General features: G+C 40.4%; 1 protein-coding gene and 1 non-coding gene across 3 annotated transcripts in view; one reads left to right on the top strand and one right to left on the bottom strand.

The window, feature by feature from the left end:
- Positions 1–14,218, bottom strand: part of CDK5RAP1 (CDK5 regulatory subunit associated protein 1) — an 83,642-nt gene that overhangs the window by 41,844 nt on the left and 27,580 nt on the right. The window contains exons 13-14 of one of the 2 annotated variants that reach the window (XR_006300784.1): positions 7,911–8,051; positions 4,633–4,793 (exon numbers count right to left, since the gene is read on the bottom strand). Coding sequence is in view for 1 of the 2 variants with exons in the window: in XM_043602578.1 (XP_043458513.1) it covers positions 4,713–4,793; positions 7,911–8,051 (222 nt within the window). In the remaining variant the exon portion in view is untranslated. Of the gene's footprint in view, positions 1–4,514; positions 4,794–7,910; positions 8,052–14,218 lie in introns of those variants that run through there. The other variant, XM_043602578.1, reaches the window with a different exon arrangement.
- On the top strand, positions 10,662–10,798 carry LOC122467422. The gene has a single exon (XR_006292951.1). It is a non-coding gene; the product is annotated as a small nucleolar RNA SNORA42/SNORA80 family (small nucleolar RNA).

Here is a 14,218-nt window from a genome sequence, read left to right as displayed (position 1 = left end):
TTCTATACACCAATAACAAAGCAGGAGAAAGAGAAATTAAGGAATCAATCCCATTTACAAATGCACCAAAACAATATAAGATACCTAGAAATAAACCTAACCAAAGAGGTGAAAGACCTATACTCTGAAAACTGTAAAACACTGATGAAAGAAACTGAATGACACAAAGAAATGGAAAGACATTCCATGTTCATGGCTTGGAAGAACAAAGATTGTTAAATGTCTCTACTACCCTAAGCACTCTATACATAAGCAACACCAACAGTGGCACAAAAACAGACACTCAGGGGGCGCCTGGGTGGCGCAGTCAGTTAAGCGTCCGACTTCAGCCAGGTCATGATCTCGCGGTCCGTGAGTTCAAGCCCCGCGTCGGGCTCTGGGCTGATGGCTCAGAGCCTGGAGCCTGTTTCCGAATCTGTGTCTCCCTCTCTCTCTGCCCCTTGCCCATTCATGCTCTGTCTCTCTCTGTCCCCAAAATAAATAAACGTTGAAAAAATAAATAAATAAAAAAAAAAAAACAGACACTCAGATCAATGGAACAGAACAGAGAATCCAGAAATGGACCCAGAAACATATGGCCAACTAATCTTTGACAAAGCAGGAAAGAATATCCAATGTAATAAAGACAGTCTCTTCAGCAAATGGTGCTGGGAAAACTGGACAGCAACATGCAGAAAAAGGACCCTGGACCACTCTCTTACACCATACACAAAAATAAACTCAAAATGGATGAAAGACCTAAACCTAAGACAGAAGTCATCAAAATCCTCGAGGAGAAAGCAGGCAAAAACCTCTTTGACTTCTGCTGCAGCAACTTCTTACTCAACACATCTCCAGAGGCAAGGAAAACCAAAGCAAAAAAGAACTATTGGGACCTCATCAAAAGAGAAAGCTTCTTCACAGCATAGGAAACAATCAGCAAAACTAAAAGGCAACTGACAGAACGGGAGAAGATATTTGTAAACGATATATCAGATAAAGGGTTAGTATCCAAAATCTATAAAGAACTTATCAAACTCAATACCCAAAACACAAATAATCCAGTGAAGAAATGGGCAAAAGACATGAATAGGCACCTCTCCAAAGAAGACATCCAGATGGCCAACTGATGCATGAAAACATGCTCAATATCACTCATCATCAGGGAAATACAAATCAAAACCACAATGAAATACCACCTCACACATGTCAGAATGGCTAACATTAACAACTCAGGCAACAACAGATGTTGGCGAGGATGCAGAGAAAGAGGATCTCTTTTGCATTGTTGGTGGGAATGCAAACTGGGGCAGCCATTCTGGAAAATAGTATGGAGGTTCCTCAAAAAATTAAAAATAGAACTACCCTACAACCCAGCAATTGCACTGTTAGGTATTTATCCAAGGGATACAGGTATGCTGTTTCCAAGGGAAACATGCACCCCAATGTTTATAGCAGCACTATCAACACCAGCCAAAGCATGGAAAGAGCCCAAATGTCCATCGATGGATGAACGGATAAAGAAGATGTGGTATATACATACAATGGAGTATTACTCAGCAATCAAAAAGAATGAAATCTTGCCATTCACAACTACGTGGATAGAACTGGAGGGTATTACGCTAAGCAACATTAGTCAGAGAAAGACAAATATGACTTCACTTATGTGAGGACTTTAAGATACAAAACAGATGAACAGAAGGGAAGCAAAAATAATATAAAAACAGGGAGGGGGACAAAACATAAGAGATTCTTAAATATAGAGTACAAACAGAGGGTTGCTGGAGGGGTTGTGGGAGCAGGGATGGGCTAAATGGGTAAGAGGCTTAAGGAATCTATTCCTGAAATCATCGTTGCACCATGTGCTAACTAACTTGGATGTAAATTATTAAAAAAATTATAGAAAGTAAACTCTAAAAGAAAAAAAAAATTCAAAAGGCAAAAAAACACCAACATCATTTTTTTTTTTTTTTTTACGGAGCTAAAACAAACACTCCTAAAATTTGTAGGGAACCACCAACCAACCCAAATAGCCAAAGCAACCTTGAAAAAGAAAACAAAGCTGGAGGCATCACAATTCTGGGCTTCAAGTTATATTACAAAGCCGTAGTAATCAAAACAGTACAGTACTGGCACAAAAATAGACATATAGATCAATAGAACTGAATAGGAAATCCAGAAATGAACCCACAACTACACAACTATATGGTCAATTAATCTTTGACAAAGCAGGAGGAACGTCCAATGGGAAAAAAGACAGTGTCTTCAACAAATGGTGCTGGGAAAGCTGGACAGCAGCATGCAAAAGAATGAAACTGGACCACTTTCTTACATCACACACAAATATAAATTTAAAATGGATGATGGGGCGCCTTGGTGGCTCAGTTGGTTAAGCATCTGACTTTGGCTCAAGTCATGATCTCATGGTTCGTGTATTTGAGCCCCACGTCAGGCTCTGTGCTGTGCTTTTTTTAATGGATGAAAAGACCTAAATGTGAGGTTCGAAACCATAAAAATCCTAAAAGAGAACACAGGCAGTCTTCTTTGACATCATCTGTAGCAACTTCTTTCTAGATATAACTCCTGAAGCAAGGGAAACAAAATCAAAAATAAACTATTGGGGCTACATCAAAATAAAAAGCCTCTGCATAGCAAAGAAAACAATCAACAAAACTGAAAGGCAATCTAGAGAATCAAAGAAGGTATTTGCAAATGACATACACGTAAAGGATTAGTATCCAAAATACATAAAGAATTTATAAAACTCAACACCCAAAAAAACAAATAATCCAATTAAAAAATGGGTAGAAGACATGAATAGACATTTTTCCAAAGAAGACATACAGATGACAAATGGACACAAGATGTTCATCAGCACTTATCATCAGAGAAATGCAAATCAAAACTATAATGAAATGTCACCTCACGACTGTCAGAATGGCTAAAATCAAGAAACAGGTGTTGGTGAAGATGTGGAAAAAAAGGAACACTCATGTACTGTTGGTGGGAATACAAACTGGTGCAGCCACTGTGGACAACAGTATAGAGGTTCCTCAGAAAGTTAAAAACAGGGGCGCCTGGGTGGTTTAGTTGGTTAATCATCTGACTCTTGATTTTGGCTCAGGTCGTGATCTCACAGTTCGTGAGATCGAGCCCCACATCGGGCTCCATGTTCACAGCACACAGCCTATTTACGATTCTCTCTCTCCCTCTCTCTGCCTCTCTTCCACTTGTGCTCTCTCTCAAAATAAATAAACTTTAAAACAAAGGGTTAAAAATGTAACTACCTGAGCATGGTGGCTCAGTTGGTTAAGCGTCCAACTTCAGATCAGGTCATGATCTCATGGTTCAGGAGTCTGAGCCCTGCATCAGGCTCCATGCTGGCAGTGTGGAGCCTGCTTGGGATTCTTGCTCTTTCCTCTCTTTCTGCCCCTTCCCTGCTCGTGCTTTCTCTCTCAAAATAAATAAATAAAAACTTTAAAAAAGCATAACTACCTTATGATCCAGCAATTATACTACTAGGTATTTACCCAAAGAATACAAGAACAGTAATTCAAAGGGATATATACACTCCTATGTTTATGGCAGCATTATTTACAATAGCCAAGATACAGAAGCAGCCCAAGCATCCACTGATTGATAAATGGATAAAGAAGATGTGGTATGTGTAAGTGTATATATATACATGCATACACATACAATGGAATATTGTTCAGCCATAAAAAAGAATAAAATCTTGCCATTTGCAACGAGATGGATGGAGCTAGAAAGTATTACGCTCAGTGAAATAAGTCAGTCAAAGAAAGACAAACACTGTATGATTTCATTCATGGGCAGAATTTAAGGAACAAAACAAGTAAAGGGAATAAAATAAGAGAGAGACATATCAAAAAAAAAAAAAAAAAGACTCTTAATTATAGAGAACTGATGGCTACCAGAGGGGAAGCAGTAGGGGGATGGATTAAATAGGTGATGGAGATTAAGGAGTACACTTGTGATGAACACAGAACAATGTATGTAAGTGTTGATTCATTATATTGTACACCTGAAACTAACATATTAGTTATATATAACAGTTAACTAAACGGAATTAAAACAAAAACATAAAATAACATAAAAACAAAAAGAAATAAATAATAAAATAAAACCATACTATAAAAAATCAGAAAACAAAAACAACCCAAGTGATGCCAGACCTAAGGGCAAAGAATGAACTGACAGGCAGAAAAAAAAGGTCCATGAGGGAAATCCTCAGGTAAAATATGAAAATAAAGTAAGGACATAGGCAGCTGAGTCAATTCATTAAACCGAAGTATTAGAAAGATCTAGAGCAGTTTTTCCTGAAGAGTTCCCTCCATCTTCCCCTCCTTCAGTCTCTAACTCCTAGGGCCCAGGGTACAAAATCAGAGAGGTTAGCAGTATCCACAGCAAGAACTGGGTTGGGAAACACTTAACACAGAACAGACTGTAGGGAAAATCCCAGAAACACTAACCAAGACAAAAGTGAAGTAAAAGAAGAGAGACAAAGGAACCACTTTACTTGTGGTAAATTTAATGACTATAAGAGCTGTTCACATAACAGCAAAGAGACACATTTTCCATTTGACATGAAGTTGCTTCACCACTTGCAGCTTGTCTCCAGAGCGTCATTACCTCTTTCTTTAGTGACCAGTCCTATCTCCCTTCCTGTCAGGAAGGACAGCCCATGTCAACTCTAAGGCCATCCACTCAGGTCAGCAATATGCTGAGGAGTCCTTCAGGGTGGTCCTGCAGAGAACATGTCCTTTAAGTGTCTGAGAGCTGGTGGACGTAATCTGAAAGAAAATCAGTCAGGAGAAGACAAAGTAAGCAGGACTGCACTTGAGAGACTTAATGTGGAGTCTCCAGAGGAGAGGCCACCAATAGAGATCTAATGGAGGTGGTGTCAGGCCAACAGAGACTGCATGGTTCCCATGTGCCCCCAATCCTGGAAGGAAAAGATATCTAACATCTAATGCAATGGTAATACGTATCATTGAAGAAGTCTAAATTAGTTCAGGTCCAAACTGCTACTTCTCCTTTTTCTCTTGGGAGATGGATGGCTCTTCTCCAGCACCAACCATGAGTTTCTGGTGTGGGCTGCCCATCACAGATCCTGTCCTCCTAACTAACCCCAGGGACAAGCTTTGATCCAGGCTTACCAGGCAAATTCTTCCTTAAGATATTTATGGCCCAAATTTGATGAGAAAAGCTGTTTTTCCTCCCTGGGAGCTGAACGCATGTGGCCCCAAAGGAGATTTCAAGAGAAGACTGAAAACAAATATGTAAACAAAGATGACAACAGGCACTGAAAAGTGTTATGATGATAAAATGGGCTAATGTAATAAATAATGACAAGAGCAAGCAGAGGGAACCTGCTTTAGCTTCCCTAAGGAGAAGGCCTCTCAAGGAGGTGACAGTTCAGAGAGAAACTGAAAGTTAAAAAGATGGCAGTCATGTAAAAATCAAGAGTCTCCCAAACAACACAACATGTGCAAAGCCTCTCACTAGAACTTGGTCTGAAGGGCAAAAAAGAGGACACCAAGGCTGGAGAAGAGAGAAGTAAGAAGAGTGGAGGGGACATGAGGTTAGAAAGGTGGGTGGGACAGATCATATAAAGCCTTAGACATGGTGCATTTCATGCTGGCTCCAATGAGAAGCCACTAGAGGGCTTAAGCACAGGAATGAGTGATCTGATTTAGAAAGACCTCAGTGACCATGACTACCGTAATGCAGACAGACTAGAGGAGGGCAAGAATGCAAGTGGGGAGGGGAGCCTGGGTGGCTCACTCAGTTGGTTGACCATCCGAGTTTGGCTCAGGTCATGGTCTCAAGGTTTGTGAGTTCGAGCCCCACATTGGGCTTGTATCTTTGGCTTGAGCAACTGAGTGTGCTCAGAGGGGCTCTCTGTCCCTCCCCTGCTCGTGCACTCTGTCTCATACTCTGTCTCTGTCTCTCTCTTAAAAATAAAATAAACATTAAAAAAAATTAAAAAAAAAAAAGAATGGAAGTGGGGAATCTAAAGCCTTAGGAATTCTCATGCACTGCTGGTGGGAGTGCAATAGGGTACAATTACTTTTGGCTAGTTCTAGCATACACCCTATGACCCAGCAATTCTAGGCCATATACCCATCAGAAATGAATACATATGTGCACAAAAACACATGTACAGAAATATTCTCAGCAATTCGATTCATAACAGCTCTAAAATGGAAACAACCAAAATGACCATCAACAGTACAATGCATAAGCAAATTGTGGGTACATTCATACAATATGGATATATATAATCACAAATGTACTGCACAACATAAGACTGAGGAAAAGAAGACAAGCACCAAAACTACATGCTGTATGATTCAATTTTATAACAATTAAAAATAGGCAGGGGCGTCTGGGCAGCTCAGTTGGTTAAACGTCCAACTTTGGCCCAGGTCATGATCCCACGCTTCATCGGTTCAAGCCTTGCATCAGCCTCTGTGCTGACAGCTCGGAGCTCAGACAGAGCCTGGAGCCTGCTTCAGATTCTGTGTCTCCCTCTCCCTCTGCCCCTCCCCTGCTTGTACTGTCTCCCAAAAATAAATAAATATTTTTTAAAAATTAAAAAAAAAATAGGGGCGCCTGGGTGGCGCAGTCGGTTAAGCGTCCGACTTCAGCCAGGTCACGATCTCGCGGTCCGGGAGTTCGAGCCCCGCATCAGGCTCTGGGCTGATGGCTCGGAGCCTGGAGCCTGTTTCCGATTCTGTGTCTCCCTCTCTCTCTGCCCCTCCCCTGTTCATGCTCTGTCTCTCTCTGTCCCAAAAATAAATAAATGTTGAAAAAAAAAAATTTTTTTTTTTTAAATTAAAAAAAAATAGGCAAAGCTGAACAATGGTATCAGAAATTAGAATGTAGGTAAGAGAAGTAACTAGTAGGAACATGAGGGTCTCTGAAGTTCTGAAAATATTCTATTTCTTGATCTGGGTGGTAGTTACATGGATAGGGTCACTTTGTGATAATTCATCAAGTATATAATATGGGCAATTTTCTACATTTATGACATGCTTCAATAAAATAATTCATCTTTAAAATACAGAAGCAAAAAATCATAAGAAGCCTACTGAAATCTCCCAGCCAAGAAATGATGGTGGCTTGGAGATGGAAAGAAATGGGTAGGTCTAAGATATATTCCAGAAGTGAGCTGAAACAGATGTACAGGAAAGTTGAGTATCTAGGACATGTCCTGTATTTTTGGCTTGAGCAACTGAGTGTGCCATTTACTGGGATGGGAAGGGCCTGAAAAGAAGAAAGGTGTAGTAGCGAATTCATTCTAAGGGTGCCCGGGTGGCTCAGTCAGTTGAGCATCCGACTTCAGCTCAGGTCATGATCTCATGGTTCATGGGTGAGAGCTCCACATCCAGCTCTGTGCCAACAGCTTGCTCAGAGCCTGGAGGCTGCTTCGGATTCTGTGTGTCTCTCTCTCTCTCTGCCCCTCCCCTGCTCATGCTCTGTCTCAAAAATAAACAAAAAAACATTAAAAAAAAAATTTTTTTTTTTTTTTTAATTCAACTCAAGGTGCCCTTTCGATGTTCAGACTGAGAAGAGATTTTTATTTTACTAAAGAATTTCTCCTGGGAGTGCTTGCATGGCTCAGTTAGGCATCTGACTTTGGTTCAGGTCATGATCACACAGTTCATGAGTTCCAGCCCCGCTTCAGGTGAGCCCTGCTTCTTTCTCTCTCTCTCTCTCTCTCTCTCTCTCCCTCTCTCTCTCCCTCCTGGGATTCTCTCTCTTTCTCTCTTTCTGCCCCTCGCTCACTTACACTCTCTCACAAAAAAAAAAAAATTTCTCCTGGAAGAAATTTCACTGCCCCAAATTATCCAACCCAGCATCCATCTCACAACGCAGGCCAAAAGCCCAAAAGGACACCTTACCTTCACCAGCACATAGTCCCCAGGCTGAGCTCTAACCCTGACCCCAGAGTTAGAAACATCCTCCATCTCTACATTAGGGAAGATCACTTTAAGGTTTCCATCATTCCGGCCACACAGGTCAGTGGCAGAGCGTTTACTGTGCTGCAAAAAGAAGAGAAGTGAGTTTATGAATCTGTCACAGTTATCAGTTCTCAGACGGCAGAAATTATACCTTCTCTGTCTCAGAACCCTAAGGGTTTTACTCAAAGAGCATTCCTTAATCAAGGAATCACTTAAGACTACAAAGGGGCACCTGGCTGGCTCAGTTGGTAGAATATGCAACTCTTGATCTGGGGGTTCTGAGTTCGAACCCCATGATGAATGTAGAGATTACTTTAAAAAAAAAAAAATACTACGTTTACTGCTGCTCAGCAACAAGGACAGCGCATGGCACACTAGAGAGACTCCATAAATTTTGCTAACTATCTGTTAATAAATGACTCAGTCTTTCATTGCAGAATTACCTTCCTTAGGAATGGACTTCCAGTAGTCCTAAAAGCAAGAACACATGGGTGATACACTTAACAAACTGACTTTCACTTTATCCGGTCTCATAGTAACCACTCAGGAATGTTCTGGGGTTGTTTGGCCTAGGTTACTTGCCGTTAATGAACAGGCAGACATGAAGCCAGAGTCTCCATCACAACATACAGAAGACAGGGTCAGGACAATAATAAAACCAGTATGATGGTATTAACTTCTAGAATATATACAAATTTTTCTCTTCCAGCCATGATGAAATGTCAAGAATCAAATTTATTCTCTGGCCTTAAACAGAAACTGGACAAAATATATGAAATCGCTATTTTCAGATACTGAACAACAGACTGTGCAAGACTGTGAAGCCAAGAAAAGGAAAACAAATGAGATGAGCCCTCCAATCACCCTTGTGTTTTGCCAGAAGGCATGCGTCAGACCAGGGCATGCCAAGCAGGCAGGAAGATCTTGAGGCACACCATAGTGGCTCTCTCTGGATTTAGGAAAAAGACATCAGAGTTCAGGGAGCCTGCAATAGATAGGAATTGTGGAGCAAGTTCTACAGACGAGGGAGCTAAGCAGAAAAAGAGCTATAGAAACATGCACAGGGATCCCTTGAGTCTTTGCTGAACGTTTATCACAGTGAAACTCCACAAAGTCAGGCAAAAAAAGTAACCGGGGAACTGTCAGCAGATGTGTTTCCAGAGCTCATGCAGGGCTGGGAATCACAACTTATCACAATCACAATTAATGGCAGTCCTCATTGATTCCTTGGGACATGCAGTACTAATTCCAGAAAGCCACCCCTTAGCAATGAGGCTAAACTATTCCTGGGATAAAAAAGCTTTCCTAACAAAACCTGAAATCGAGCCCTTGACAGGATCAAACTGAACTGCAGGTAACAAAATCACCTATCAGAACAAAGCCCAACACAAAATCCAGACCTTAAAAATTAGTATCACGATGTTAAATGTCCCATCAAAAATCAGTGGATATGCCCAGAAGCAAAAAATGTTACCTATAATAGGAGAAAAGTTTATCAAAAGAAACAGACCAAGAAATGATAGCAATGATGGAATTATCACAAAAATAATAAACCAGTTTTTATGATTACATTCAAAGGAAATTAAGTTTCAAAGGAAAACAAGAATACAGGAGACAGAAGGTATTTGAAAAGAACTAAATGGACCTTATACAGACCAAAAATATAATATCTAAAATTAAAAATTCAATAGGTAATAGCAGATTACACACTGCCCAAGGAAAAAATAGTGAACCTGAAGACAGAGCCAAAGAAACTATCCAAAACAAAGCACAGAGGTATAAAAAGCAGAAAAAAAATGAACCACCTCAATGACCTACAGAAAAACCTTTTTATAAGTGGTTGGCCATATATGTAACTGGAGTCATGGAAGGAGAGGAGAAGCAGTGGGGGGTGGGTGGCAGGAAGCAGGAGGAGTACAGAAAAAATATCTGAAGGAGCACCTGGGTGGCTCAGCTGGTTAAGCATTCGACTCTTGGTTTCGACTCCGGTCACGATCTCATGGTTTGTGGGATCGAGCCCCACATCGGGCTCTGCCCTGACAGCACAGAGCCTGCTTGGGATTCTCTTTCTCCCTCTCTCTCTCTGCTCCCCCTCCCCTCTCAAAATAAATAAATAAACTTAAAAAGATATACATCTGAAAGATAATACATGAAAATTTTCCAAATTTGATGAAAATTATAAATTCACAAACTAAGAAGCCTCAACAAATCCCAAAGAAAACACAAAGGGATAAACACAAAGAAAGCCATGCCAAGACACATCAAATTTCTAAAAACAGTGATAAAGTAAATATCTTTAAAAAGCAGCCAGAAAAAAAGGAATTTTATGTACACAGGAAGAAAGAGAAGGATGATTGCAAACTTCTTGTCAGAACCAAGTAAGTCAGAAAACAACAGAATGATACCTTTAAAACATCAACTTAAAATTTCATACCTAATGAAAAAATATTTTTTAAAGTGAAAAGACATTTTTTTCAGACAAACGACAGCTGAGAGGATTCATCACAAAAAGATCTGCATTACAAGAAATGTTCAAAGAAGTTTGTCAAGCATAAAGATAATGATACCAGACAGAAACCTGAATGTACACAAGGAATGCAGAACGACAGAAGCAATAATTAAGTGGGGACACAGGAAAGAGTTTTTTCTTGTTTTTAAAAAAGTTTTTTTTTTAAAGCAACTGAGTATTGTACACGGTGATGGACTGATGGCAGGCCCTTCTCTGTGGGCCTCTCACAGCGTACCCGCGCCAGAGGAGTGCGCAGCCCTGAACCACTGCCCTGCCTCCTGACTGATGGGCTGTGAACACTGACGGGGGCTCTACAGTTGATTATTCAAAGCAAAAATATCAACGTGTTTTGGGACACAGAAGTAAAAATCTATGACAACGATAGCACAAAAGGGGAAAAAAAGGATAGAAGTATATTATTTTAAGGGTCTTACATTATACATGCTAGGTGATGGCCTGTCTGGGGTTAAAACAATTGGCCAGAGACAATCCAAAAGGTAATCTGTTCTTAGAAAATCAAGCGCCAACGTCATGCTATATTCTTCAGTAACCAAAGACAGAGGAAGGAGTTTAGTTCTTAAACTAATTACTACTTTAGGGAAACAGCAGTCAGGTAAAATTTAAAAAGATTTCCCACTATCTCCCTACAAAACACTTACTAGTTACAAAAGGAAAACGAGCACCTTTACACTCAACAAGCTTAGCAGACACAACCTTAACAAAACGTTCAAAACGAGATGCTTAAAATTAACATCACCAGCAATGAGACCAGCAAAACCGTACACCACCCAGGACACAAATAAGAACACATTTCTCTAACATTCCGGCCTAAAAATACATAACCTCAATCTTACCACAGGGAAACTTCAGACGAACTCAAATTAAGGAATATTCTACAAAATAACTAGCCCATAGGGGCACCCGGGTGCCTCAGTGGGTTGAGCGTCAAACTCTTGATTTCAGCTCAGGACATCATCTCACAGTTCGTGAGTTTGGGCCCCACATTGGGCTCCATGCTGACAATACAGAGCCTGCTTGGGATTCTCTCTCTCTCCCTCTCTCTCTGCCCCTCCTCTGCTCATGTGAGCATACACATTCTCGCTCTCTCTCTCAAAATAAATTTAAAAACTTAAGTAAATAAATAACTGGCTTGTAATCATCAAGTGTCAAGAATGTGAAAGTCAAAGAAAGACTGAGGAACTTTTCTAGACTGAAGGAGACCAGACAGACATGAAATTAATGCAACATATGATACCGAACAAACTCTTTTTCCTATAAAGGGCAGTTCTGTGACAACTGGAGAAACTTAAACAGGGTGGGGGGACTAGATCGCAGAAATCTAATAAGGTAAATTTCCTGATCTGGTGGTTGCACTATAGTTATGTAGGAGAATGTCCCTATTTATAAGAGAGAAAGATATATTACAGTATTAGAGGGGAGGTGAGGGCATCATCGGGTCAGCAACTAACTCCCAAATGAGTCAAGGAAAAAAAATTCTTGGTACTCTATTGCAACTTTTCTGTAAGCTTATGATTGTTTTATAATAAATTTTTAAAAAGACAGCATGATTCCATGATTTGAACCAACCATAAAAGAACATTTATGAAACAAAAAGGGAAATTGGAACACTGACTAAATATCTGACAATATTAACAAACAATTATCGATTATTTCAGATATGATAATAGCCTAATGTTGGGTTTTTTTCTTAGAGTCCTTCTCTTTCAGAGAGATATATACTGAAATATTTACTGACAAAACACAATGTATATGTATAATATGATGTATAAGTATAAGGTACTTGCTTCAAAACAATCCAAATTGGGGGAAGGGGGGGGGGCGCACCTGGGTGGCTCAGTTGGTTAGACCTCAGACTCTTGATTGTGGTGATTTCATGGTTCGTGGGTTCAAGCCCCACGTCAGGCTCTGCACCAACAGCACAGAGCCTGCTTGGGGATTCTCTCACTCCCTCTCTCTCTGCCCTTCCCCAACTCATGGTTGGGCTGTCTCTCTAAGTAAATAAATAAATAAACTTAAAAAAAAAAAAATCAGTGCACCTGGGTGGCTAAATTCTCTCTCTCTCCCTCTGTCTCTGCCCCTCCCCTGCTCACACACACTTTCTCTGTCCAAATAGGTAAATAAACAAAAATAAATAAAAGCAAAAGGTTTAAAAGAAAATAACAATCCAATGGGGACAGTGAAGATGAAAAAAGATTAGCCAGGATTAATTAACACTGTATTGACAGTTTTGAGGTTGGTTAATGGGTATGTGGGCATTCATTATACTGTTCTTTATATACCCATATATGTTTTAAATTCCCCATAATTAAAAAAGGGGGAAGGCTGTTGTTTAGAGGTTCTGGAACGAAATAGCCCTGAGTCAAATTCTGGCTCTGCCACACAAGCTGTATGACCTTCAGAAAGTTATTCCACTTCTCTGAGTCTCTGTTTCTTCATCTCATAAAAGGACTAATAATTAGCACTACCTCCAAAACCGTGGTAGGACTCAATGTACCAACGACATAAAGTGCACAGTTTCTGGCAGACAGTAAATGCTCAGTAGACATGAGTTATCATCAACTTCTCTGCCACTCTGGAGATAGCAACCTGATGTTTTAAACCAGCCAGGACTAGAGGAAAGAAAGTCTCCTCTAAGAGAAAGTAAAGACTCCCAACTGCTAGCCCTGAAAAATCCATTTATTCTCTAACCCCGAGTCATGGCTTATGCTGGACGCATAAGAAAGAATCTTGTTTTGATTTATTTAGTTACGACAGGTTTGCTGCAAGGCTAATGAAGTCAGGGACACAGAATAGTAAACTTTGAGTACTTATTCATTCATTCAAAAGATAAGTATGCTATTCTGTGCCAGACTCCGTGAAGAGAGCTGGGAATACAACAAGACCTAATTCTTACTGGATAAAATGTAGACTGCTAATAGACATGTACATATCTCCAGAATCACAGCTGACACCCTAAATCACAAGGTATTTAGTGAGGCAAAAACCTTTTGGGGTATTACACTAGCTCAGCATCACCAATCAGCCAACTGCTGGTCTAGACCACAGGAAGATCCCGTAGCCCAAGATGAGCTGACCAAGTACCCGTCCTGGAAATCTGAGCTGGGGCTGAGAGACACAACTGTGACCCATGAATAATGAGAACCGAAACATGTAAACATAGGAACTACACAGCTGCTGTACTCACTCTGCAACAAAGATGAGGAAGCAGGAAAAGCTGGTCTAAGTAGACAAGAAAGCCGGAAGGTCTTCCCAGACTGGGTACAGTCCTTTCTAGACACCTACAGTATTCCTGCCCTTGGGCTCCACAAGACACCCCTGAAGTCTTATACAAAAGAAGATTTTTTTTTGGCTTAGGCTGAATGGCTTAAAGAAATTTCTGTTACTCTCTACTAAAGAGTCCTAACAAACACAGATACCAGGTAATTGGTGGCTTTGATGCTACCATACCCTAAGGCATGAAACAGGACTCTCTCTTCTCAATGCAGGACTTAGGAGTCACAGAAAGAGCCCATCTCTCTCCTTCCCTTCCTCTCCAATGGCTGCAGCATGTAGCTTCATAAAAGGTCAGCTCCCAAACTTACCCCTTATTCCATGTGTTTAGTGCTCTGACAGTTAGGTTCCCCAGCTTGACCACAGATGCCTATAGGAACCCCAAACTTTCTGAAATACAGTACACTTCTAAGAAAATGTGATTTTAAAAACTGTGATTTTTAAAAAT

Source organism: Prionailurus bengalensis, chromosome A3 (genome assembly GCF_016509475.1).
Source record: "Prionailurus bengalensis isolate Pbe53 chromosome A3, Fcat_Pben_1.1_paternal_pri, whole genome shotgun sequence".
NCBI lineage: Eukaryota > Metazoa > Chordata > Mammalia > Carnivora > Felidae > Prionailurus > Prionailurus bengalensis.
The sequence above is the reverse complement of the archived record's forward strand: the minus strand, read 5'-3'. Positions and strand labels throughout refer to the sequence as shown.